Below are 27,532 nucleotides of genomic sequence, written 5' to 3'. Positions count from 1 at the left end.
TCAGCGCGCCGTCCCCAAATGCCTTTAGTTTGTTATTTACAGCATCTGCCGTAGTCTCTTACTGTAAATCCATTTAGTCTCCAGATAAAGAAGAATGACTGTATGTTTCTCTTAGAGAAGCTAAGAAAATGCACGTAGGGTCACTACAATTCAGAGGTTAGAGTGCAAGGACCCACCCCATAAACACGTCAGATCCACTCTCTGTGTTAGATTCCTGTGCTCACAGCAGTTCTCGGTCGCCTTCCTGTCCTGCCCCGCCCTGCCCACCTGTGCTCCCAAAGAGGGCGGGACCCCAGGTCCCCAAGTACTGAGATAGAGTTGAAGCCTGAGCTCCAGTCACCCCAGGAGTCCTGGCCGGAAACCCACAGGTCGAAGGTGAGGACCCAGGACGGGTCTGCGCCGGGTCCCCACACACCCAGGGTTCCCAGCTCCCATCACACCTGGGATCCACCTGAGGGCGTTGCCAGAGGGGAACCTGGAGAGGAAGGGATCCCGGAAGTCAGCGGGGCGGGGCAGGGACAGATGCTGTTTTAGATGACCTGTGTCCCACAGCGGCCGCTGGCTGCTGGGCGGGAGGTTCCTCTTGAATCTGAGCTGCTTCCCCTGGGCTGGCGCCCGCTTCCCTGCGTGACTCAGGGCTCCTTTTTACATTGAGCCTTTCTGGCCAGTGTTCCTCCCATCAGAACCTCCCTCCTTCACACCTGCTGTCTCCAGGGCCAGCGCCACCCACCAGCTAGCTGAAGACTTGGGTCATTCTCACCATTAAAGGAGCAGTGTGTAGGGTGTAGTATTGATATAAGTGTAGAGTTGGGCAAGAAGAACACAAAAACACAGCCGGGCGGTAGCACACGCTTATAATCCCAGCATTGGGAGGCTGAGACAGGAGGATCGCGGTTCGCAGCCAGCCTCAGCTACTTGTGAGGCCCTTTGCAACTCAGTGAGACCCTGTTTCAAAATAAAGAATAAAAATAGGGCTGGGGGTGTAGCTCAGAGGTAGAATCCCCAGTACCACACACACACACAAAAAGGTAAACTGGTTATATGAGCTTCTTTTGATATTTAAATTACTTTATTATGAATTTATATAGGTTTCCCTGTTTTTTTTAAGGATATTTCCCTTCTGTCTTTGGAATTAAAATAGGAAAGGAAATCAAGCTATCAGAGGAGTGAAGGCACCACATTTAGTGTGTAAAAAATCTGGAAGCTGGCAATAAAGGTGGGACGGACATTAACTGAATGCAAAAGAACTCTAAGCAGATGTATGAACTGAACTGAACTTGAAACATGAACTTGAAACATGACTGATGAGAGGCTGAGACAGGAGGGTGGCAGGTCTGAGGACGACTTCAGCAAGTAGTGGGACACTCATCTACCTAGTGAGACCCCATTCCAAAAATAAAAATAAAATAGGGCTGAGGGTGTAGCTTGGCAGAATGCCCCTGGGTTCAACCCCTACTACCACAGAAACCCAACCAAGAAACATGACTTTGAGAAACACTTGCTCTCCTTTCCTTTCTGAGGTTATTTTCTGAAGCAGTAACCTGCAGAGAAAGCTGCGGCTCGGTGGCCTTGGCATCAGAGTTTGGCACTGCTGCCTTTTTAAAGGCATTGCTGAGCTCTTCGCAGCACCCCTCTAGAGACAGGAGTGAGGAGGTCCGAGGGCCATGTCTCAAGTCTGGCCCCTTCACAGCCAAACCCAGCAGCGGCATGTTTTAGAAACTGCAAATCATTTCAAATGTGACCTTGTACGTACATCTAGCGTCCACTCTTCTGATCATAAGATGATAATGTGTCAAAAGAAAACTCACATCTATGTTAGATGATGTAGAGGTTTCATCAACTGATTCTTGATTTTCATATTGGAAGTGGAGGGGAAAGCAGAGAGAGGAGCCAGACCCCGTGATTGGAGACAAGAGCCCCAATTCCCACCAGACTTGGGGGACACTGTAGTTAGTGACAGTAACACCCCTTCTGAACCTCTTTTTCTTTTCCTTTTTTTGTGGTACTGGGGAAGAAATCCAGGGGCCTTCTACCTCTGGGCGACACCTCTAGACCTATTTTATTTTGAAGTAGAGGGCCTCACTAAGTTGCTGAGGCTGGCCGCCAACCTGAGATCTTCCTGTCCCAGCCTCCCAAGTACTGGGATTACAGGCATGCACCACCACATCCAGCCCTGAACCTGCTTTTGCAAGTCTGACTGTGACCACAGTGGTTTAGCTGTTAGCTACAGTGAACCCCAAACATAACTGGCAGGTCCTTGCACAGAGACCTCCCCCGTGGGCACCAGGCTGGCATCTTTGCATCCATAACAGGCTATAAGGACATGCAGGGGATGGGAGTCCTCATGGGCCTGCATTCAGCACAGATGTCGGCAGCTGGAATGTGTGGACCAGGAATCCGGAGTCAGCACAGAGGTCTACCCCTACACCACACACACACACACACACACACACACACACACACACACACACACAACACACACACACACACAACACACACACACACACACACACACACACACACACACCATTTGCTCTGGGTTCCTCTTCCTGGAGCAGCCGCATATGGTGGCCCACAGCCCTTCTCACCCATGCCTGGCTCTTCAGCCTTTGTCTGAGGCATGAGCGGCTTGGGAGGCTCAAGGGGTGGGGGGGCTGGCAGTGCTGGGCGGGCGCTTCCCTCCTCGGTTTCTCTGGAGGCTGCCCCTGCCTGGGGGCTTTGCCCTGGGCTGCTGGGGGCCTGCAGGGACAGCATTCACAGCTCACCCCTGCTTGGGCGGCAGCCTCCTCCCAGACCCTGTGTGCTGTGACCTTCTGGCACTGGCGGTGGCTTCAGGGTGTGGCTCTGGGCCGCTGGGAAACGCATGTCAGACCAGTTTCCTAAGCTCTTACCTGTTCCCTTCTTGCCTAATTTTTTTTCCTTTCTTTCTGTAGAAATATTATGGGCTGGACACAAAATGGGGTGACATCGAGCAGTGGATGGTAGGCCTCGAATCTAACTTTAAGACTTAATTGTTGATAATTTAATTCTCACGTAGTTATTTCTGTAGATAGAGTCTCATTGCATCCTAATTACATCCTGGGAGGGTTTTTTCCGGGCATTTCTGCATCCGGGCTGGGTTTGTTTACAGCCCCAAGTGCAGCCTGCTTAGAAACACACTGCTGGGCGTCTGTGTCCTGTCTGCTCTGGAGCAGCTGACTACTAGCGCCTGTGGGGTTAGCTCGGTTCCTCCACATGGCCTTCCCAGGTTCTCGGGGCAGAGGATTCTCCAGGAGGGACTCAGGCTGGGCATGTGCCCCTGGCACAAGACCTTTCCAGAGAATTCCCATTACCATCGAATTCCCATCCAGTCTCCCTAGGTTTTGCCTAGAACCCAGAGGGTCCCTGGGCTCCCCTATGACAGCCATCTGCCCTGGCACCCCCATGCCAGCCTTCATGTGCCCTCCAGCTGGGCCCTCTTTCTCATCTGCCAAGCCCCTGCAACCACCAGCCTTGTTAAGAAAGCTAGAACAGCCCTCTGTCCCCCCAGGCTAGCTGACGGCCAGCTGGGAGGCTCTGGGAGGCCACAGGCCGTGCCCTCCGCTCTTCCCAGACTGAGGCTGTGTCCTCTCCTGAATCCACCTGGCCTTCCTGGCCCATTGCTGGCCCCAGAACCCTGCACCTGTTTCAAGTATCAAAGAACCTAGCCAAGACGGAAGTGCCCGGTCCAGGGTTTGTTATGTGTAATGCAATCCAGGAGAAATGCGAGATTATTTGATAATAGAGGATAAAGAGCTCTCGCTGGCACTACAAGAGCATACGACTTCCTCTGCTGGAAAAAAGACTGTATTCAGCCTGTGTCAGCCATCATTTCAACGTATTTCACACTGGCGGTGTATTTTAATCAAATGTTAAGACAGTGAAAAGATGTGTTACTGTTTTATATACTACTGAGAAAAAAAATCTAATTATAGTTGTGAGCAACTCTGATTATAAGACGTACTCAACTGCAGAGATTTCCAAGTATGAAAAACCATGCTTGCCTTAGAATCCCCAAAACAAAGAGGGCAACTTCCTTTTTGGTGCGTGTGGGCATGTGTAAATGACTTATCCTCTGATTCCTGAATGAGAGTCAGGTTCTAAGTGTCAGGGGAAAGTTAGGCTTAATGAAATGGACCAGAGTACAGAGTTTGGAAGAAATTAAGACCTAGCTTCTGCCCCAAAGCTCAGTTTCAAAGTCAGAATGAAATAACCCCATTGTCTGATTACGTAAGACCCTCTCCTTAGAGAAAGCATTTTCCCTAGTGGCTTCGTTGAAGCCTTTAAATGAAAGCAAACAAAATATTTACTTGACGTTTCGATCAGAAAGGATGCATTGGGCCGCCGTGTCTGGGCTGTCGGCGGGCCTCCTGCGCCTCTCTAACCCCCTGTCTCTCTCCTCCGTTGCTCCGGTAGGAAGACAGCGAGCGCTGCTATCGTAGATCACGAAGAAACACGTCGGTCAGTACTGAGTCTGTTCTCTACCTGGGCGTTGTGATAGAAGTCTAATTTGACCTTTTAGTGGCTCTACTATAGATGATGCTTATGGAAAGAAACATACTAATAATGACATGACTCCCTGAAAAAAGACTGAGCGCAGCCTTCGTCATCTGACCTCAGCTTGGCCGAGGGGGGGCACTTTGGAAAGCCTTTGAGTTTTGATGCCCTCGTGCCATTGTTAGTACTTTGCTTTGCCACCGACAATGGATGAATGCTTTTCACAGTAGCACCACGGAGGCATATTTACACCTTGTCTATAAGTCACCTGTGATGTAAATAATGCCACTTTAATCAAGCTCATTTAAATTCATGTTATCCTTAAGTGGTCCTGAGCAAGCGAGGTGCCCAGAGCCCGTTCACGAGGACCCAGCTTGCGTCCCCTGGGCTCTTGGGCAGCGGCGGGCCGCCCGCTCCTTTCATCCCTGGGACTCCCGAGCCTCGGTTCACGTGGCTGCCCTCATCGCTCTCGCTGATTCTCACCCTTCCTCTCGCCAGGCCTCGGATGAAGATGAGCGCATGTCAGTGGGCAGCCGAGGCAGCCTGAGGGTCAGTATTCGGATGACCACCCTGCATGGCACCGCGTGTGGCCGGCCTCCTTTGCTTCTCTGTCCCTGCAATCCGTCCCTCGTCCGTCATCCCTGTGGGCTGGCAGTCGATGTCTAACTGACACGGTACTTCTTGAAGCTCCGATGGATGGAGCGCCTCCACGTGTGCGGAGACTTGTTAACGTGCACAGGCACCTTGGTTGCTGTGTGCCTCTCCGGAGTGGACCCCATCATTATTTAACATTTTTACACGTCCCAAACTGCCAGCCTTGCTAACGACTGTCTCAGCATGGTCGGTGTTCCCTCGGGAGAGTGAGGGCGCCTTCTGCCCTCCAGCAAGCCTGGGTGCCCAGCCACCGTGCTCCCCAGTGAGGTGGGGGTCTCAAGCTAAAGCAGTCTAGGCTGAAGTAACCGTCATCAGCGCCGGTTCTCCATAGCGGCTGGAGGCTGGCTGGTGAGAAGGGGCTAGCGCCTGTGTGCCTCCAGGACCTGGCCTTTTATCAGAACGCGTCATCACTGACAACTCCTTGGTTAGTGAACACTAACCTGTATTTTTCCTTAGCATTCCAAAACCCTTCATTATTATTCTTGGGGAAAAAAAACTGTGCTCTGGACAGGAAGTAGAGAGATTGTGTTTTACTTCATGTTTTAACTCAGCTAACCTGAGCACGTCGGTTTGGTTTACTCCGGGGTTGAACCGCACGTCCCTACTGCTAAGCACCAGCTCCCCGGCAGCTGCTCCATTTTGCGAAGGGCCTGCGTGGCCAAAGGCTTGCTTTCTGTCCGGTGACAGTTCGGCCAGTGTGGCACTGAGCGGGTGTGACTTGGCTGAGTGCGGTCGAGGGGGCGTGCCCTCCGCCTGCTGTTTATCCTCCCCTGCCCCCGTCCTGTCCTCGCAGACAGACGCTCTGCTGGACGGTCAAAGGCCCCTGTGAAGCCGGAAGGCACCACCTCACTGCTTGGCACTCCCTGCTGGGGTGGCCCGGCCTTTACCACACAGCACCACCTGCTTCGCGGTCCCTCCGACACACACGCAGGGCGCCCCGGAGTGGCTTCCTTGGGGTGGTACCGCCCAACAGCGCAAGGCAGCCCGGGGGCCCTGCCCAAAGGAGCCGGGTCCCTGCTGTTGCCACGCAGGAGCCTGTGTGCTGGGTTCATGGTCACGTTCTGAAATCTTTATTTTAAGGTTCCAGTATAAGACCCTATGTTTTATTTCTCAGCTTCTAACACACAGGCTTTCTACCTACAGCTGGCAAGGTGGCTAGCCCCAGCAAAGACCAGGGAACGCTGCGTCCTGCTGCATGCAGGCGGTCCCCTCAGGAAACCTCGATTTTGAATATTATAAGCTAACTTTCCCTTCTTTAAAAGCAGCCGTGACACGTCTGCTAACTTTCTGTGGTTCAATCCGGATGTGTTATGTAAAGGAGGAAGTAGGTTCGCTTAAACTGCTCACATTTCGTGAGTGAGGACCCATTGTCACGGAAGGCTGATGATTCTGGATGTGATGGTAGCTACCATTCTAACGTAATTCTCTTTTAAGTGTGTGTAGATCCTAGAGGTCATGATAAAGGTGTCCGCGCTGATTTACAGATCGCCTGCTCTGTGCCCTTCTGTCTGCTCTGCTTCGTAACTTGTTCTGGGCTCTCCTCTCTGTTGTCTTCTTTCTCTCTCCCTCTGACAGTCGCAGCCTGACCTGGAGTACGGGGGTCCCTACGCCTGGGTAAGCTGGTCAGATCAAATTTGCTGTGTGATCCTAACTGTGTGGCACCTGATAAGAGTGTTTGTACTAATCTCAAGGGTGCTTTTCCAAAAAGCCCAGCATGTCTGTGTCCACCCACCAACCTGGGGACTCTGAGGGGAGGGGGAAGGTCACCCCCGTGGGAGCAGTCTTCCTTCCGGGGCCTCCTGGTCCTCATAAATGGCCCTGGAGCCCAGCCGGGGGCACGTGGATACACTCTCACAGGATGGGTTTTGAGAGCTGGCTCTTTGACGTGGGCTGCTAGCAGTTGTGTGTACCAGGATCAAATGGGTAATCTCTTGCTGTCAAGAAACACATCATCAGGAATCCCTGAAGCCTCGAAATTCCCGATAAAAGACTAAATCTAAGGCCATTTTACCTAATTTAAAAAAATACTATTTTCTAATCTGTAGCCATTCAAACTAAATGTACCAGCTGCGCTTCTGCCAGAAAATACTCTCTGAGAATAGACCCAGCTCCAGTAACAAAAACAAAGGCTTTGGTTTAAACTTGGCAATTACGATTCTTAGGTCTGTTTAGGAGAGTTTTTGTGTCTTTTGCTTTCTGAAAAACCTGTCAACTTGAATGGTTACAAGAAAAAAACTTCACAAAGAAGCCCAGCCCAGCCTCAGGTGATTTGGTAGAAAGGTCACGAAAGGTCACATATTCCGCAGGAATCGCCTCAGGGCTTTACCTCAAAGCCTTTTATGATCCATTTATTACCACTTCACTTGAAAATTACATGGCAAATTCGTAGTTTTAAAAATGATTTTTGTGCATAAGTGATAGGCCAGCCTCACGGGAGCGCGAGGCGCAGCTGGACCCAGAGCGCCCTCCACAGAGCGCCTGCCACGCGCGGGGAGGCGAGAGCTCCTGTGATGTTAGCTCACAGTAGGTCTGGTTAAGGGGCTAGTCCTTGACCGGTGACCATATACGCTAGCAATGGCCAGGGACATGTCTGGATTCTGGTTTTCAGTGTCAGTCTTTTGGGTTCCATCCCTAGTAACACACACACACACACACACACACACACACACACACACACAGAAAAAGACATAGCAAGGAATAAATCGTGGTTGAAAATATAGAAGTCCTTGACATGACTTTCTGTATCATATAATCTGCCCAGTGAAGATTAAAGGAAATTAGGGAGAATAACATTTCTGCCGGTCCCAAAGGTTTCTCCCGTTACATTTATTTCAGAAATATTTTAATACCATTCATAGAGCCTTCAAATTTAATGTTGATGTACTTCTACATGCTAGTTTGTTTCAATTAGGAACTACAAATGGATTCCTGTTTTGACTTGTGGCAAAAGTAGATGTATAGTTTTTTTTTTTTTTTTTTTTTTTTTTGGTGGTACTGGGGGTGGAACCCAGAGGCTTTCTACTTCTGGGCTATACTCCCAGACCCACTTTATATTTTATTTGGAAACAGGGTCTCACTAAGTTGCTGAGAGCCTCACCAAGTAGCTGAGGCTGGCTTCGAACCTGTGCGATCCTTCTGTCTCAGCCTCCCAAGCACGGGGATTACAAGCGTGCGCCACCACGCCCGGCTTAGATGTATAGTTTTAGAGTCAAGGTTTTGTGGATCTAGGTTTATAATCTGGAAAGCTCACTTCCTTATTCTGTGTTAACGTCATGACTTCAGTGTGTGCTTAACAGCCCTGCTGCAGCCTGAGTGAGGACCCGCGCCCAGTGCGTCCCGCATGCCGGCCACCCTCTGCTGTCCGCCCGTCAGCACACGCCTCACGGGGCCACTGTGCTGGCTCCCAGGATACTCAGTTTTTCCCCTTTTTTTTTCTTTCTTCAGTACTGGGGATGGAACCCAGGGGCATTCTACGTCCAAGCTACACCCCAGCCTTATTTTTTATTATTTATTTTGAAACAGGGTCTCAGTGAGTTTCAGAGGGCCTCACTAAGTAGTAGCTGAGTCTGTCCACAAACCGCGGTCCCCCTGTTTGGGCCTCCCAGATGCTGGGGTTACAAGCGCGCCCCCACGCCCGGCCTCGGGATACCACTTGCTTTATTCTCACGTAATCCCCGCCCTGGGCTCGGGAAGCTGAGGAAAGAGGCGTGCCAGCAGATTCAATGACTTGCCTGAAGTCGCATGAAAGGGCTTCCGCTGGAAACCCAGGCCGTGTGCCCTGGCGACGGCCTCTCCGGCCATCTTCATCACATGTGTAGACTGCGCCTCCTCTTTCTGTGTCTGGAGCCAGTTTTGTCTCTGCTGCTTGGCAGCCCTTAAATCAAGAGAAGCTTCCTCGTCGATGGATGAGCGTGTTGTAGAAAGCCCCAGCTCTGGCGGGGTCTAGGGAGGAGGAGGAGCCGGGCAACAGGAAGCACACCTGTTCTCTCTCCTCTTTTTTTATCTCTTGGTGAACAAATTAAGAAATCACTAAGTGTGTCCTCAGATTTCATTTTTAAAAAATAAAGTAGGAAGACTTGAATGAAAAAGTAATACATCGAGCCGGGCCTGGTGGCGCACACTTGTCATCCCAGCATTCGGGAGGCTGAGACAGGAGGATCGCGGTTTGCAGACAGCCTTAACTACTTAGTGAGGCCCTCTGCAACTCAGTGAGACCCTGTTTCAAATAAAGAATTTAAAAAAAAAATAGGGCAGGGAGTGTAGCTCGGAGGTAGAATGCCTCTGGGTTCCATCCCCAGTACCGGGGGAAAAAAAAAAAAGAATAAAAATATAACGCTGGGGTTATAGCTCAAAGGTAGACTGGGTTCAATCCCAGTACTACAAAAAAATAAGTAAATAAATAAATAACACATATATGTATTGAGAGAGAGAGAGAGAGAGAGAGAGAGAGAGAAAGGATGTACCCTACAATAAACATTTTACCATCATGAACATTTGCACTCAATCATAGATGGACTAGACACTATTTCTGAATCTTAGAAATATGCTTTATATTGAGCTGGAATTTTCCAGGACTTATCCTGAACCAAGACTGGAAATCTAATTGACTCAAGCTGGTCACCCGGGCCTGGCAGCCAGCATTCTTAACTCATGGCAGGGCAAGTGGCCACAGCAGGCCGTGCCCCTCGCTCCATGGAGCATGTGACATGGCCCCTGCCCACTGGATTAGCTTGATGGTGCTGTGTCCTCCGGCCGGGGCAAGAGGCAGGGAGGGGTCTGGGCTGCTGGCATTACCCTGTCCTGGACTCACACTCACCCTCCACCAAGAAAACTCAGGTCCGCCGCACTGACTCCTCCTTGCTGATCTGTCCCTTGTCTCCCTTTATATGCTGATATCGATTTTTCTCTTCTCTTCACTGAAACAGACTAATGGTTTTGATGGAGAATTATATGGATCCCAGTCTCTGAGTAGAAGAACCGGCAGGGTTAGTATAGTCGCCTTGTGTGGCACAAAACTCTAACAGGTTGCTTCAACACTTCCAAAATGTATCACTAAATTTAACCTCTTTTTTATATTATAATCATAGTGTCTCTTTTTTCCCTAGCACATGAGAGAATCAGATAAATGTTTTCCAACACGTAAACACTCTCCAAATGTTATTATTCAAACAATTAGGATGACTAACATTCTAGGTATTAATGTAAGAAGTTGATATTGGTAAATCTCTTAAATTTAAAAATATCTAGAATTAACTGGCGCAGTGGCACACATCTGTAATTTTTCCAGTACTGGGAGGCTGAGACAGGAGGATCACGGGTTGGAGGTCAGCCGTAGCAATTTAGTGAGACCCTGTTCCAAAATAAAGAATAAAATTGGACCGGGCGTCTAATTTTCAAGACCCCAAATAGAAAGCCAGGCATGTTGGCACACACTTGTAATCCCAGTACTTGGGAGGCTGAGACAGGAGGATTTCAGGTTCGCGGCCAGCCTCAGCTACTTACTGAGACCCTCTGCCACTCAGTGAGACCCTGTTTCAAAATAAAGAATAAAAATAGGGCTGGGGGTATAGCTTGAAGGTAGAATGCCCCGGGGTTCAACCCCCAGTTCCTCAAAAAAAGTAAAAATAAATAAAGTGTCCGCTCACCATCATGAGAACACGCTCCCGTGGAGGGCGGGTCTCAGCTGGAGGGCGGGAGCGGCTCCTCCCAGGCTCCCCTGCCTCCTGGGTTCAGCTGGAGCTCTCAGCTGGGCTGAAGAAAGGTGGCGTTTGTGCAGTAAATAGAACTTCAGCTACCCGAGAAGATACGCAGTTCAGCCTTGGAGGCTGTGGCCTCTGCTGGGACTCGGAAGGTCCTAATGAGAGATGTGCCCGCCACCCACTGTGAGCCCGTGATACCAACAGGCGCGGCTTCCCGGGGCGCCCGCCGGGAGTTTCCGCCGTGCCGGTTGAGTGCCCCTTCTTAGGATAAGTCGGCATTCCTGGGGTGCCCATGCTGGCTTGGTGATTTTATCCTAGAGGATGGGCGGGTCATGTTTGGGATAGTAGGCGAGAGCTCATCACGTAAAACGGCCCTCTGCTTGGTGCTCAGAACTCCAGGTCCAGCGGCGACGGCAGATTCTCCACCTTACCTTCATCCAGGGACAAGAAGTTGGTTGGTTTCCATGACACTCTTTGCATCTCTTCTTCCAAGTCCCAGGTTTTGTCGCATGCAGTCGTGTGTGTGTGATCACCTCCCCTATCCCTGTCTAGACCTCGTCCACGAATTCCCGTTTGCGTGGATGTCCCACTAAGCGTTTAAGGAGCAGTACTGTGAGGTACTGCCTTCAGACTGGCTCCACTGGCCTGCGTCTGGGTGGGCATCGAGGTGCTCTGAGGCCTACCACGAAAGAAAGTGTTTTTATAGTATTTTTCACTGTTTTTGGTTAAAATTCATCCAAAGGAAAAAATAAGAGGCGTGCCCTGGCATTCTCCCCTGGACAGGTGCTGAACGTAGCTACGCTGCAGGGCGCAGTGCCTCAGGGGTGGAGTCGATTCGGAATGGAAACCCACGGCGGTGCAGGTCACGCTGACAGACGCAGTTCCTGGTTCCCAAAGTGCCCACAAGCTGAGGCGTCTGTCTCCTGGAGAGGGCTCAGGTTCACTCAGCAAAGTTAGGGAACTTGATCAGAAAACACCGACAGCCAGGAAGCCTTGAGCGCTGGGGCATTACTGCCAGAACAGAAGAGGCAAGCTGGGCCCTGCTGCCGGGCCCTGGGCGGGCGGGCCGGTGGTGGGGAGTAAAACAGGCAGATCACTACCTGCTTCTCCAGGAAGCGCCATCGCGGACGATGTGAGCCGTAAAGGCTAGACCAGGAAAAGGAGATTTAGAAGGACTCTGTAGCGCCGGCCAGGTAGAGCCAGGTGAGCGGTGTAGGATCTGTACTGTGGGAGCAGAATGGAGCTCTGAGCTCTGAGCACGAGGAACCCCCGGGGGAACCCCGGGGCAGGCGCCGGGCAGTGTCTGTGCCGTTCCGTAGACACGGGGACCCCGACACCTGCTCGCTCTGCAATCAGATGAGAAAAAAGTCAGAAATTGCCAGCTCTGTTTCCCACGTGGTCTCTGACCTCATTAAACGCTCCCTGAAGACACAGCTGGAACCCCATTTCCCTCCAGGCTGCTTCCTCTGCCACAGAGTGTAAGCGCTGGTCCTTCCTCTCCTCTGCCTGTTCATCTACCTCACTCCAGCGCGGGCAGCTCCCGCACCCAGGACTCACCTGCCCACTCTCCAGACTCCTCCTGCTGCCCCCAGCCCCTATAAGAATAACATAGCAACCACCCACCCCGCGCTCTGAGCTGCAGGCCCTCCTGTGAGTTGACTTAACTAGAAACTGAGCGGCCAGCACTGAACTTCTGTTATTGAGAGAGAGAGCACTTAGTCATCCAGAAAACTGTATTCCTCAAGCCAAGATAGTTGCCCTCAAGTAGATGGTACTAGATATTTAAAACTTGGCTGTAGCCAGGCATAGTGGTGCACGCCTGTAATCCCAGTACTTGGGAGCCTGAGAGAGGAGGACCCAGGTTCAAGGACGGTCTCAGCAACTAAGGAGACACTCATCAACCTAGCAAGACCCAGTTTCCAAATAAATAAAATCAAGCTGGGGTGTAGCTCAAAGGCAGAATAGCTCTAGGTTCAATCCCCACTACATACACACACACACATACATACATACATACATACATACAAAAATAAAACTTGAAGCCAGGCATGGTGGCGCACACTTCTAATCTCAGCACTTGGGAGGTTGAGATAGGAGGATCGGATCGTGGTTCGCGGCCAGCCTCAGCTACTTAGGCCCTCTGCAACTTAGCGAGACCCTGTTTCAAAATAAAGAATAAAAAGTAGGGCGTCCCATACGTCCGTGAACTGTCCCACCCGTCTCCTCCTTTCTGATGGCCTTTCCTTCCCTTGCCCGGAAGTGCATGCTCTGTGCTGTTTGCTGTGAAAGGTGATCTTGTCTGAGTTTTCGGTGCTCTTGTGACTTCAGGATGTAGAAAGATGCGAGCCTTTCTCCCCACCCGCCCGTTTTCTCTGATTTCAGGGACTCTCCTGCTCCGACCTCGGGCTTGTCGGTGGCGGACCTGCTCACAGACCCTTGTCTGCCCAGAACGGAAGCCGGGTCTGTTCTCCTTCCATCCTCTCCTTCCTCCTGCGTGCAGCTTAAATGCTGTTCCTGCAGCAGGTCTTTCAGCCTCTGCTACAAGAACTTGACGCAGCCAAGCTCTCACCATTATTTCAACTAGTTTGCTCACTTTTTTCCTTCAGTTTAAAAAAAAAAATGCATCTAAGGAGCCGGGTGTGGTGGCGCACGCTTGTAATCCCAGCATTCGGGAGGCTGAGACAGGAGGATCAAGGTTCGCGGACAGCCTCAGCTGCTTAGTGAGGCCCTCTGCAACTCAGTGAGACCCGGTTTCAAAGTAAAGAATAAAAAATAGGGCTGGGGGTGTAGCTTGGAGGTAGAATACCTTTGGGTTCCATCTCCGGTACTGCAAAAAAAAAAAAAAACGTATCTAAGACCATCTAGGGTCTAATACAGAGAAGTTGACTTTAGGAAAAGCAGGGTCTATGAAATGTGTGTTTTCAAAAACTCAGGCCCCGAAAATTGGTCTCCTGAGTCTGTCTCCATTTCCAGCAATTGTTCCCCATTTGGGGTTTCAGATTGTTTTCTTAAAAATATTTTTCTTTTGTAAATGTGTCCAGGAAGCAATTTGGAGGTCTCTGTGCAGAGTCCGATTGCTTCGTCTGGGAGAGGTGGGCGGAGCCGGGTTCTTTCCTCGGCTCCTGAGCCCGTGTCCTGTTTTCACGAGGCGTTGCTCAGGCCAGGTCTGGGTCGATGGCCTTTACCGCTGTAAGCACACAGGCCTGGTCCCAAGCCCGGCCGGGGTCAGAAGCCCCAGCGCCCGTCATATCTTGGGGGTTGATTCGCCCTCTCCCTGGCACGCTGACCCCAGCTGTGGCGCGCTCCCTCACCCGCCACGCCCTCCCTCGCTGGGCCCCGTGCTGCGGGCCTCTAATGAGACCCAGCTCCTGAAGCTAAGCTTGTACCGGGGAGCTGTCTGAACCCGCTGTCCCCGCACACCACAGTGTCACTATCGCATCTAGGATTCCCCTTGACGGGAGTAGACTTCTGAAGTGTTGGCCCTGAGCAGCCCAGCAGGGCACAGCTAGCTCCCCTGTGTCCTGAAGACAATTCCTGCACTTCCGAGATAGAATAGACACACCATTCCTGCTGCTCTTTTCACACGTAGAAATTTCCCTACAGTCACCCCTAAGTATCTGAGGGCGTTTAGCTCCAGCATGGGAACCAAAAGCCACGGGTGTAAAGTGGTGTACTAGGTACATGTAACCAGCCACGCCCTCCTGTACACTTGAACTCAGCTCTAGAGTGCTTACAACGCCAGCTACAGTGTGATGCTCAGAGAGGTGCTATGCTGCTTAGAGAACCACGACGGCAAAAGCCTATGTGTGCCCACACAGAATTTTTTATTTATTTATTTTTTCGGGTCTGGAAATGGAACCCAGGAGCATTCGAGCTTCGAACTACACCTTCTGCCCTATTTTTATTCTTTATTTTTTGAAACAGTCTCACTAAGTTTCCGAGGGCCTCACTAAGTAGCTGAGGCTGTCCGCAAACCGCGATCCTCCAGCCTCAGCCTCCCAAATGCTGGGATTGCAAGCGTGTGCCACCACACCCAGCGACACACAGAATTTAAAGAAAAATAGTTTGGATCCTTGGCGGATTGGAACTGAGGATGCGGGGCCCTCGGATGCAGAGGGCCGACTGTATCAAGGACCCCACCCCGGAGTGTTGTTAATTAACCTTGGATTTTGAGCCAAGGGCTTTGTTGCTATCGCTGGTGTTGCTGACCTCGTTACAATTCCGGCTCGTTCCCCACCCTTTCTTCTGGGGCTTCCTGAAAAGAAATGACTAGAAGATAGTACTATTTCAAAGACGCTGCGGAGGCTGCAATCTTAACGTTCAAAGCCACCTCCTGTTTGTCTTTCTTGTAAATTTTTGAATTTGCGTCCATCCAATTGGCTGAAAAGACGGTTCCTCCTTGGCTTTTTTCTTCTATCCATTGTTCGGTAACTTGGCTGTCATGGCAACTGCAGCCCTCATGGTGGCCTTATCCTAGGATAGTTGCTGTTGCTTCAAGGCTTTAAAACCTGCCGTTTGCTCTGGTCCTCCAGCCCTGCTACCTGTACAGCGCTGCTGCCCGGCCGTCGGGGAGGTACCCGGTGCGTGAGCTTCCTCGGCCTGGCACCTCGCCGCCCACCACGCATGCACCCTCTGCCTCATGCCTGCCACCCGGTGCCCGCTTCCTGCATGGCTGGGGGATGGCACCTCTGCCGGAACTTGAACACGCCTGTGGTGTGTGTGCATCAGTCCCCTCTCACCAGGTCTGGGCTTTCTGTCTCCAGACTGCTGACGATCACTGCCACACCGCTGTGTCTGTAGGGAGACTCATGTAGGGTTACTGGTCAGGAATAGGGCAAGGGCGACTTCATCTGACCTGTTGGCAGAATGGAAAGATAAGGCTTTTTCAGCTTGGCGACCTTGGCAGATGCTAGTCCTTGTTACTATATCACTGTGGAAATTTTCCAGTTTTGAATACAGGTAATTATGCTATGCAGGAATCCAAAGTAACTATGTGAATAACTTGCTGAATTTCCATCACATAGAATAGGATTTTCAAGGTAATCTAATGATCCGTTTTCTAACAAGAACTTTAAAGAGTTATATGCTGTTCAGCACATTAAACTATAATTAACATCAGATTTTATTCCACAGTCACTTCTCATAAGTCATTGTTTTAAACAACAACAAAAAGTGACGACATCCAAAATGCCTGGGCAGAACTGGGGAAGCTCAAAGCATCTGCTGGCTTTACGTTTGCATGAACACGTTTCTTAACACGGAATGCTTTCAGAATCGTAGATTTAAATGACCTGTTGGAGATTAAATTGCACACAGAGTGACGTCAGCCAGGGCTGTGTCCCTCCCTCCCTCCTTCCCTCCCTCCTTCTTTCCCTCCCCTCCTCCTCCTCTTCCTCCTCTGTCTCTCTCCTGTCTCTCTCTCCTGTCTGTCTGTCTGTCTGTCTGTCTGTCTGTCTGTCTCTCTCTCTCTCTCCCTCTCCCTCTCCCTCTCCCTCTCCCTTTCCCACTCTCTCCCCCCCCCCCCAGTTCCAGGCCTCTGCGGGCTGGCGAGGGTGGCGTTGAGCCTTCCCTGTATGGTGTTATGCAGGACTTGTCCCTGGCATGTGCCACTCTTCCTTGGCTTAGTTCTCGGTGTTTTCTGGGTTCTCCGGGGAAGGAAGGACGCCATGCTGACAGTGTGTTTGGTCTCAGGCGTCTGCGCTCGAGGACAGCAGCCTCCGAGGGGCTCGACGGGGCAGCGCCTGCGGCTCCCATGCTGTAAGGGCTCTCTGGGTCCCCGTGTCCCTGTCTGCTGCATGCCGCTGGGCTGCCTGTGGGGTGCGGTTGCGCGTGGGAGGGGCTGAGCCTCGTGGGGAGGAAGCACTGTCCCCTCTCGACTGCCCACTGTAACGAAGGCCGTAGGTAGTAGGTGGTTGAATCACGAAACTTGGTGTTTTACGTCATCAACTCACTGGTTTGTGTTGAGGTCAAGGGGAGACGCACCTCCAGTCCCACTGCTCTCTGCCCTGGGGCTCCCTGTGGTGCCAACCAGTACCGAAGTGGGCTGTAAATAACCAGAGGAGAAAAGGGGATGTGTGTGTGTGGGGGGGGGGGTACTGAGCGTGGAACCCAGGGGCTTTTCTACCTCCGGGCTATACTCCCAGACCCATTTTATATTTTATTTGGAAACAGGGTCTCACTAAGCTGCTGAGAGCCTCACTAAGTAGCTGAGGCTGGCTTCGAACCTGCGCGATCCTCCTGTCTCAGCCTCCTAAGCCCTGGGATTACAAGCATGCGCCACCACGCCCGGCTGGAAAAGGCGAATTTGACAAGTCATATATTATTTTCATCTCTGAATAGCCGAGGTCAATGAACAAACTTAAGGACACAGAACATTAAATATATTTCCCTCCTTTTCTCTGTTTTGTGTTCTTTCTGCCACTTTCTTCAAAGGATTTGAAGTGACAGTCTCTGCTACCACAGTAAAGGGGTCGTAGCTTTACAATAAATATTTGCTAGTGAATGGGTGGGGATGGTAATAAGATGGAAAGGTGAGACAGAGTCCACGCCAGTGCAACTTGCCCGGCTGAGGCTTGCGGAAACCGAGTGCCAGTCCTGGTCAGCGCTCGTGGTGTGGGGGCTATGCACGAGGCTCCTCCACCGTCTATAAAGACGCGCCCAAGGCCCCGTGGAGGATGACAGCTCACTTACCCAAAATGCCTTGATAATGTCGCCTCTGAAATTAACCGGCCACTTGATTCATTGTCTAAATCCGTTTTTATCCCTTATTGTGCTATGCTGTTTCCCCAACCATTCTGGATATTCCTGATTTCCTATGAAGTAAGCCAATCTAACCTACAGTTTCCTTACTTAATTTTTGCATATATGTAGTCTGATACTTTATCGACATGACCTTAATTTTTGCCAATACTGAAACATGACCGAGTTATGTATTGCATAAATCATTGGATATAGCGTAGCCCGCTATATTAAGTGCTGTTTCAGGTCCCTAAACATTTTTGTAGGCCATTAGAAAGCTCATAGACCATGCCCAAAGAATGAAATGGCCCTGGCCTATTATATGATGGATACAGTACAACTAAATGATATTGTATTGGAAAAGAGGGAGCATGGTAATTCTTTTAGAGAAAGAAACTCTTCGCCACACGAGGTTGTTTTCTGGTGGCCTAAGTAGAACTTGGAACTCATCAAGTGTGGCCAGCTGGAGGATAACGGGTATTCTTGAAGCAGTGCCTCTGGGATACGCGTAAGGGTCCAGACCCTAAGCCATGACCCTCAGGGTACTTTCTCATGAACAGAGACTTCCGTGCTCCTAACCCTTTGCTGGACCTGCAGTAGAGTTATAAATCACAAGTTCCTTTTATTTTAGCAGCACACATTCCTAAAGTGACGCCACACATCCCTGGTGTCTGCCCGTGTACGGAGGGAAATCAGCATTCCATTACTAAATGGGATTGGACCAACTGAGCCCTGGGGTGGGGGAGCCCTTAGCAGAGATCTCTCCATGGCAGATGGACAGGAATGGGTGGGGAGGGACCAGGGGGTTCTCTGCGCCCCTGACTGTCGCTATCTTTTCTCCAAACCCTCCCAGGGCCCCTAACTGGGCGCTAAGTTTCTTACACGTTGTGTGTGCCTTGGGAGAAGGCCTCCCTGTTCTCAGACCCCGCTGTGACACACCTGAAGAGGGGCAGCTCAGGCTCCTTGTCCTTCAACCCAGGGCAGAGTCCAGAGAGCACCCGGCTCTGCCCTGATGTGCCGCCACGTTGCTGTGAGCTCAGGGACCCCAGGCCTGTGTGGAATAGTCCTGGCCCCACTTGGGAGAACTTGCCCTTGCTGTTGCCCCTGGAAACTGGGGACTTGCCGCCCCCCAGCCCTGAGGCGGGCTGAAGGCTGCATGGGAAATGGCCGCCCCGTCATCTGGGGAGACTGTCACCACGGCTGTTTATCTGATCCAGGAGCCAGTCTGTGTCCCTGTATCCAGAAGAACCTGTGAGCAGAGACAAGCCAGCAGGCACGCTCTTCTTCACTGAAGGCACCTGTCTTCCTCCCAGCCAACAAGAGATGCCGGCATGCTTTGAACTTGGGGCTTTCAGAGCCATGTGACTCCTGGGTACAGGGTGGCACCTGGGTCACAGCTTGTTCCTCCTCCCAGGGCTGAGGCAGGTGGCCCGGCTCTTGCGATCCCATTCACACCGGCACCACTAACCAGGGCACGAACAGCACAGAACAGAGTAGGATTTGACAGCAGAATGATGGTTTCCTCTCGAGTCAGGAAACCCAGAAGCTAAATCCTTGTGTTTTAGGTGCTGACCCTAAGTGTTTTCCTTTGTGTTGAATGATAATCTAGCCCATGTAATACTGGCGATCCTCTTGCCTACACTGGGTGAAACCTCTTGTCTACACCATGTGTGCAGCGGTGTCTTCACCTGCATGTCTTAATGCCTTGCCTACGAGTAGGTGGGTATTTATCCAACAAAGAAACGTGGACAGGTTGTACGGGTCTGGGGAATCAGTCCTTGGTGGCCACCGCCCTATAAAACATGTAATTTTTTTGCCGGGCGTGGTGGCACACGCTTGTAATCCCCGCGCTTGGGAGGCAGAGACAGGAGGATCGCGCAGGTTCGAAGCTAGCCGCGCGCGCTGGCTTAGGAGACCCTGTTTCCAAATAAAAATGTAAAAATAGGTCTGGGAGTGTAGCCCGGAGATAGAAGGGCTTCCAGAAACCCCAGTACCACCAAAAAAAAAAAAAAAAAAACATGTAATTTTTTTAAACATTTGATGGGGCCATGCCATGCGTGGTGGCGCACGCTTGTAATCCCCGCGCTTGGGAGGCGGAGACAGGAGGATCACGCAGGTTCGAAACCAGCCACGCTGGCTTAAGAGACCCTGTTTCCAAATTTTAAAAAAAAGTATAAAAATAGGTCTGGGAGTGTAGCCCGGAGGTAGAAGAGTTTCCAGGAACCCCAGTACCACCAATAAATAAATAAATTAAATAAGTAAACAAACAAACAAACATTTGATGGTCAGAAGCTGAAATCATTCATTCACTTAATTATTTCTTGAGTGTGCCGGGCCTCATATCTGCTCACTAGAGATTCATCAGGGAAGAAAATAGACACTTGGGTGTGTGTTGGAGCAGAGACTGTATCCTGATGCAGAGACAGACCCAGAGATGGTGTCTGGGGTGAGGCTAATCAGTGCCCTGCAGATCTAGGGCTCCTCGTCTACACTGAGGGTGACACCCGCAGGTCTCCCAGCAGGGGGAATGGTATGTGTCCGGCATGGGTGGCCAGGTCCTGGAGGGACTCACACACAGGGTGCTGCGGGCCTCTGCAGTTGGTACTCCTCTGGACCTGCCAGGGTCTCCTCAGAGCTTCTGATCTGAATCACATCCATATATGCCCTGCCTTGCGTGAGATAAAATAACTTTTAAAAAATTGTTATTACATGAAAACCATGTCTAAGACTAGAACAAAAACAAATGCAAGAAGTTAAACTGAAGAGAGCACAGGTTCCAGGCGGTGTAGCAGCTGGTGTTTTGCCTGGGCAGGAAGGAAGAAGCTTAGATGGATGAGAAGATAACCTGTCACACACAGGCACCCAGGAGCGAGGTTATCTGGTACTTTAAAAGAGCCATGCACAGCCAGGCATGGTGGTACACGCTTGTAATCCCAGCATTTGGGAGGCTGGGATAGGAGGATCATGGTTCATGGACAGCCTCAGGTATTTAGTGAGGCCCTTTGCAACTCAGTGAGACCCTGTTTCAAAATAAAGAATAAAATATAGGGCTGGGGGTATAGCTCAGAGATAGAACGTCCTTGGGTTCCATCCCTAGTACAAAAAAAAAAAAAAAAAAAAGCCGTGCACAAATTTGAATTAACCCTTAGCTGTGTCCACATGGAAAGAGGATAGAGAAGCAAACTTTTCCCTGAGCAGATGCAGGGCCGCCTGTCCTCATCCTCAGCGTCCGCGCTGGAAGGCAGCTTAAGTTCTCCGTTGCTTCCACATCCATGAGGTGTTTCTGTGTATAACAAGGTGTGCCTGCTTGCCCAGATGAACAGCACGTTAGGATCTTCCTCTGACTCCTAAGGATGCTGTGTTCTCGGGACTTCGCGGTTCCTGTTCTCTCCCTCGTGGGCGCGCCTTGACTGTGTGATGGCTTCTTTTCCATGTGCAGTTCTCTCCCTAACGCTCACCGCTCTCGCCCTCTGCCGTGCTGTGGCTAACCTCCGGGACTGACAGGCGTGCTTGCGGCGGCCTCGGCTCCGGTTCCTTCTCTGCTGACCCTTTTCCTTTTTTTCTGTCTGTGGTCCTGCGGCGGCCAGCCCTCGGAGTACGGCAGCCACTTCAACTCCAGCTCCCGCGCCTCCTCCAGGGCCAGCTCGGCGCGGGCCAGCCCTGTGGTAAGTCCTCCTGCTGCCCCGGCCACCGGCCTTCGCTTCCGCCTCCCGCGCCTGCCCTTCGCCCTGCACCTCTCTGTCCTTTAAAAGCGACCCTTGTCTTCCAAGGCCAGCTTGGGACGAAGTCAGAAGGCCAGTCCATGTTTTAGTTCAGGTTTAAATAAAAATAGGATTAGGGACAAACGGTTCCCAATTTAGAACATTACTCTTTGGTGATGTCAAGATCACATCGCTAAATTTGTCAAGAACCATAATTTAAAAGCTTGTCGGCCATGCTTAGAGTGTGTGTGTGTGGGGGGGGGTCTGAGGGAACTTCCTACACTGGGAGGCAGAATGTAGGCTTGTGTATGAATGTGATGTTTTTATTAGTTTAAACTTTTTGGGGGGTGCTGGAGATTGAGCCCAGTAGCATTACCTCTGAGCCACACCCCCAGACCTGTTTTATTTTTTTATTTTGACACAGGATCTCACCAAGTTACTGAAGCTGGCCTCGGCCCTGACAACCTCTTGCCTCAGCCTCCCAGGTGCTGGGATCACAGGTGCTCACCATCACCACCTGTCAGTAATTTAAAATAACCAAGGACCTTTCACGTTGCCCTTGGAATGGTACCAGTTCTCAGGCCCTGGTGGATTTTAGGATACAGTGCAGGCCCACCCGTGCCACACGGCCCTGGTTTTCCTCCACGCCACCATCGTCCTGGGTTCTCAAGCCGTCTCTGACCTGCACTCCTGTCTGGCTCAGCAGGCCCCCAGCGTGGCTCAGGAGCTAGGGCCCGTGGCGGGGCCTCCTCTCTGTAATTAATGTCTCTAGAGTCCCAGGGTCTTCACAGCTTCAGGCACAGTTTCACCAGATCTAAGTAAGGCTCGAGGCTGTTTTATCATTCCTTTTACAAGGACTTTTTTGGGACAGTTTTGGCTGGGCACGGGGGAGGGATGGAGGATGGGTGGAGTGGTTACTCAGCACCAGGCTGCAAGTTTAGACCATGTGTCTGGTACTAAAAGAAACAACCAGGCTTGGTAGCCCAGCCTGTAATCCCAGTACTTGGGTGGCTACAACAGGAGGATTGTGGGTTCAAGACCAGCGTGTGGTAACTTAGCGAGACCCTGTTTCAAAATAATTTTTTTATTATTTTATTATGCAAACAGCTGAGAGCTGGGGCCTTCCTGGTCACCGTGGTCAGTCTGTGAGCCCATGCGGCCTGTGTGGCTATGTCCCCTTCTCGTTTGGACATCCCTTTGGGTATCTCAGACCCTGTGGCAGCCTAACATGTGTGGACTAGTCTATGGGAAACTTAAAACCAAGGGGAACAAAAGTCTTTTTGTAATAAATTTAATATCAAATCACTCATCACTCTTCCTTATGTATAATATTCTCTTACACTCACTTTAGAAGAAAAAAAAAACAAGTATTTGAAATTGATGGAAGAAGGCTTGGCTTCACTTGCAGAGAGTCCCAGGCAGCCCCAGTGGCCTCTGCTTGGTGAGGCTCAGGTGACTATGGGACTGGAAGTCCTGACTGCCCGACGGCATCAGGCATTGCCGTGGGAGTGACTCAAGCGCTGCGATGAAGTCACAGGATGACAGTGTAGCGGAGTTGCTTTGACTTGAAAGACTGAAATCAGACACAGACTTCTTTGTCGTATGTTTCCTAAACTTGTGGAAAATTTACTAACATAAAATGGGTTTAGTAAGCAGTGCACGGTGGCACATACTTGTAACCCCAGCATTTGGGAGGCTGAGACAGGAGAATCACAGTTTGCGGACAGACTCAGCTACTACTTAGTGAGGCCCTTTGCAACTCAGTGAAACCCTGTTTCAAAATAAAGAATAAAAGCCGGGCGTGGTGGCGCACGCTTGTAATCCCCGCGCTTGGGAGGCGGAGACAGGAGATCGCGCAGGTTCGAAGCCAGCCGCGCGCGCTGGCTTAGGAGACCCTGTTTCCAAATTAAATATAAAATAGATCTGGGAGTGTAGCCCGGAGGTAGAAGGGTTCCATCCCCAGTACCACCAAAAAAATAATAATAATAAAAAATAGGGCTGGGGGTGTAGCTCGGAGGTAGAATATCCCTGGCTTCCATCCCCAGTACTGCAAGGGAAAAAAAAAATGGGTTTGGTAAAAGGCTTTAGATAGAAAGAGAAACTCTAGGTAGACAGAGCAACCTCGTAGGCCTCAGGGGCCAGGACTGTGAGGAGAGAGAGTGCTCTCTCTGCCACCAAGGGCTGGGTCCTGTCCCTCTCCTGGGACGGGGGTTGTGCGTTTCCTCCACTGTGCGGTGAGGTGTCCGGGGCCTCCCAGTTCACCTCTGAAGCCATCGATCCGTGCTTGACTTCTTCCTAGCCAGCTGCTCATGGCACTGAGGAGATCGATTGTCCTGCCAGTGGCTCATTTGGCGAGCAAAGGTCAGAATCCTGACACATCTGTGGGACAGGATGGGCAGGGCCCTCGGAGCTGGCATGGCCTCCTGTGAGTGGTTCTGAGAGTCGGCAGGGCGGGGCAGTTCCCAGGAGACACAGTTAGGCTATCCCCAGCGCACCTCAAGGACGGAGGGCCAAGAGACCAGCACGCCCTGGTATCAGAAGAGTCCTGGAGAAAGAACTAAGCTGGCCCTCTCCACCATATTCAAGCTCAGGACCCTTTTGCATGGGGCCAGCACGTCTCTGCTGTGTGTCCCGGGGTGGCTGCACCATTGGAAGGGGGAAGATATGTATTTTGGCCTGCTAGACCCACAGGGGGTAAGAGTGGGTGTGATGGCTCTGTCAGTGGAAGGAAGCCAGGAGGCTGTGCCCTGACTCCCCAGGCCTTCCTAGAGGGAGGAGCAGCAGGTCTCCGGGGCAGTGCCCAGGGACAGCGTCATGACAAAGGCCAGGGGCCCGTGGGAGGGACTTGGAGCCAGAGTGCCCTGGGCCTGCACTAATGCTCTCGTACCTGACGTGGAACCTGCCAGGCACACGAGCCCGAGCTGCAGCTAGAAAGAGGGGTCGTGGCACCTTTAAGAACAACCCCACAGAAGCTTGTTTCTGCTCAGTTGTCTTGGCAACACCACGGTGTGCTTGGCGTGGTCTGTGGTGGTTTGCGAAAGGGCTTCCCACCCGTACTTCATCATGGGTGTGGACCCGGGGACAGAGCATGGGAAGGAGGCCGGAAGTCAGGTCAGGGTGGCCCTCTGGGTCCTTGACAGGCATGATGGACAGGTGCGCTTGTCTCTGCCCATCAGACGGGAAGGGAGGGCTGGTGCTCCGGATGGAGCCGAGCAGGCAGTCCAGTCGAAGAGCAGAGGGACCAGAGAGAAGGTGACTGCTTGTCCCCCTTCAGGAACGCCAAGTGCCTCTGTGTGCAGAGACCACCGCCAGGCCAGACCCAAAGCTCCCAGCCCGTGCTCCCAGGGCTGCGTCCTAGGGAAAGCAGGTGGTGTTGGCCCAGGGACCGGAGGCTCTCCCGCCTCCCTCTTGCGTTTACCAGTGCTTAGAGGAGCCGTGTTCTCTTCCTTCCCAGCACAGCCAGGATCTTCTTGAGGAAGCCATGGCTCACCCATTTGGTATTTACTGAGCACCTGGAATGTTCCAGGCTCAGGGCTACAGTGTGAGCCAGTGCAGACCTGCCCTGCCCTCATGGGACACATGGACCTGGCAGACAGACGCCCATGGAAAAGTAGCAGGGGCCTCGGCCGCACATGTAGGGGCGGGCAGGCGCCTGCAGACTGGAATCTGGAGGCTGAGGACCAAGGTGAAGCCGCAGCGAAGCAGAGTCGCCCCACCTGGGAAGCCAGCAGAGTAGCCGCGGCCCTGAAGTGGCCGTCGGGACGGCCCGGCGGGCCCAGGCCTTACGACGTGTGCAGAGAACACAGGAGTAATGGTCTCCATCTCTGCGCATTTGAACTAGAAACCGCAGAGCATTGTGACGCCTGCTCCCGGGGCCTGAACTGTGGCGGGGCCCAGGTGGAGAGCCAGCTTCAGGATGAGTCAGTCAGCCAGACTCATGGGGTGTGCCGCGCCTAAGACCAGAACTCCCGCCCAAGGGCGTCCCGCTGACATTTAAATCAGAAGGAACATCACCCCTCAAATGCAGAGTCTCCTGAGCAGCGTCTGCTACAGCTGTCTTCTGTTTTGAGGGGCGTGGCAATGACAATGCTCCCATGATCCTGCATTCTAGGAGACTCGACACACCCGGCTTCTAGTCGACTTCAAAATATGTCTTTGCCCCGGGTGTGGTGGAGCATGCCCTGTAATCCCAATACTTGGGAGGCTGAGACAGAATCATAGGTTTGAAGCCAGCCTCGGCAACTCAGTGAGATCTTGTTTCCAAATAAAAAATAAAATAGGGTTGTGGGTATAGCTGAGAGGTAGAACAGCCCTGGGTTCAATCCCCGGCACCACACGTATAAAAAGAGTAAACACACCATCTGGTTTTCTTTTCTCTGCTACAGCCTGGGCCGACCCCGCCACACAGCCCGGGCCTCGGCTGCCCTCTAGCGGGAGCCAGCTGGCACGACAGCCTGACGCGTCGAGGCCCGGGCCGCAGCCCACTGGGCTCCACCTACTTTATACCTCAGCACCACCGGCATCGTGTGTCACCCTAATCTGGAAAACAAACGAGACAGAATTCACGGTCTTGTAGCAGGGAAAGATTAGTCAAGCACGCATGCTTTTCATTGCATTGTTTTTCATTGAGAGCTTTAATTTTTGTCTTCATGGTCTCCACTTAAGAATATACCCCAAATTTTTACACTGAGTCCACTACGGACATCAAAGCAAATGTTTGTTTTTTAACGACAGAAACAGGATGGTATGTTTTTAGGGGTTTTTATTTTGCAATTTATAAAGACTATACACACACACACACACACACACACACACACACAGAGCAACAATAGATATATCAACAATAGATATATCTATAATACCAAGCAAAACAGTGAAGAATGAAGGCCCCCAGCCCACCCCTGCAGAAGGCAGCACTTCTTGTCTTCTCTGTATTATCTTTCATCTTTTTTGCAAGTTCTTAAAAAAAATTCCACCACGGATGTGGCCTTTTTGGGGGCGCAAGCACCTTCGTAGGTGAAGCTATGGTTAACATTTTTATCCAGCTTCTAATACTTTCACTGATGCGTTGTGATCATACAACATCGTGAGATTCAGGTCTTCTGTTCATCCACACACACGTCATTGGTGTATCTCTCTCCGTATTCCTTGCCCCCCCTTACCCCTTACACAACACAATATTTACCTATTGCCACTGTAGAAAACGGTTTAAGCCAGAAAGCAGCGTGCTTCGCAGCAGCCCTGGGTGGTCTGTCCCCTGGACCCGCCCATCCTCACTAGCTCAGTGACCCCTTTGTCTTCATCTTGCTGATACCTGCCCTGTAGACTCGCTTGCACGAAGGCCTGGGGCCAGGAGATGGAGGTATTCGGTTCCCCAGCAGAGTAGGTGCTAGACAGCTTGATTTTTCTTAATTAATAGCAATTTTAATTTATGTGTGTGTGTGTGTGTGTGTGTGTGTGTGTGTGTGTGTGTGTGTTACTGGGGATTGAACCCAGGATTGAACCTCTGAGCTCCACCCCCAGCCTTATTTTTTTTTTTTTTATTCTTTATTTTGAAGCAAGATCTCACTAAGTTGTAGAGGGCCTCACAAGTTGTTGAAGCTGGCCATGAACCTGTGATCCTCCTGTCTCAGCCTCCCAAGTACTAAGATTGCAAGCGTGCGCCACCATGCCTGGCTGAAATTTTAATTTAATTATTCCCAAGTAGAAAGAAGAACCATACTGAAATATTGAAATTTTTCTCATAACTCAGAGCATTGGGCAGGGCTTGTGGGTACTGCCAGGGATTTTGAGAGAGACCATCTAGGCTTGGGGAGGGTCTGCCTTAGCACCCCAAAATATAACGCTAGGCCAATGTGGCATGTACATCAGAAAATACAAGAATTCTAGGTGTGTATTTTTACACCTGCTGATACATGTTTATTTGCTCCTTACAGGTTGAAGAGAGACCAGAGAAGGATTTCACGGAGAAGGTAAGGGACTTCTGGGAGCCCCTCCTATGCAGCTCACTCACTTAGAGGGCCCCCAAACTCACAGGTGAGACTGACAGGAAAATATTGTCATTTGGTGTTTGATAAAGATGCTTACCCGTGAGAGGACAGGGCTGGTACGTGGTCCACCCAGCGCAGTGTCGCATCCCACAGCGGGCCTGGGAGTCACGTCCAGTGTGTGCGGGGCTCCCGCGGGACGGCGAGGGCCCGACGCAAGGCTTAGGGTGAACCCGGA

At 51.3% G+C, this 27,532-nt stretch overlaps 1 protein-coding gene across 1 annotated transcript in view; it reads left to right on the top strand.

Moving 5' to 3' along the window:
* LRRFIP1 (LRR binding FLII interacting protein 1) overlaps window positions 1–27,532 on the top strand; it is a gene marked incomplete at both ends in the record, with an annotated part of 130,754 nt that overhangs the window by 77,131 nt on the left and 26,091 nt on the right. Inside the window, 11 exons of the mRNA XM_080688759.1 lie at window positions 2,934–2,981; window positions 4,435–4,479; window positions 5,014–5,064; window positions 6,745–6,783; window positions 10,095–10,154; window positions 15,401–15,452; window positions 15,669–15,678; window positions 16,395–16,467; window positions 16,560–16,625; window positions 21,194–21,271; window positions 27,244–27,279. Coding sequence (XP_080544885.1) covers window positions 2,934–2,981; window positions 4,435–4,479; window positions 5,014–5,064; window positions 6,745–6,783; window positions 10,095–10,154; window positions 15,401–15,452; window positions 15,669–15,678; window positions 16,395–16,467; window positions 16,560–16,625; window positions 21,194–21,271; window positions 27,244–27,279 — 558 coding nt within the window. The remainder of the gene's footprint in view (window positions 1–2,933; window positions 2,982–4,434; window positions 4,480–5,013; window positions 5,065–6,744; window positions 6,784–10,094; window positions 10,155–15,400; window positions 15,453–15,668; window positions 15,679–16,394; window positions 16,468–16,559; window positions 16,626–21,193; window positions 21,272–27,243; window positions 27,280–27,532) is intronic.

Source organism: Muscardinus avellanarius, assembly GCF_963383645.1.
Source record: "Muscardinus avellanarius genome assembly, chromosome: 2".
In the NCBI taxonomy this organism is placed as follows: Eukaryota; Metazoa; Chordata; class Mammalia; order Rodentia; family Gliridae; genus Muscardinus; species Muscardinus avellanarius.
Note: the sequence above shows the minus strand (reverse complement) of the source record. Positions and strands in the feature narration are given on the sequence as shown.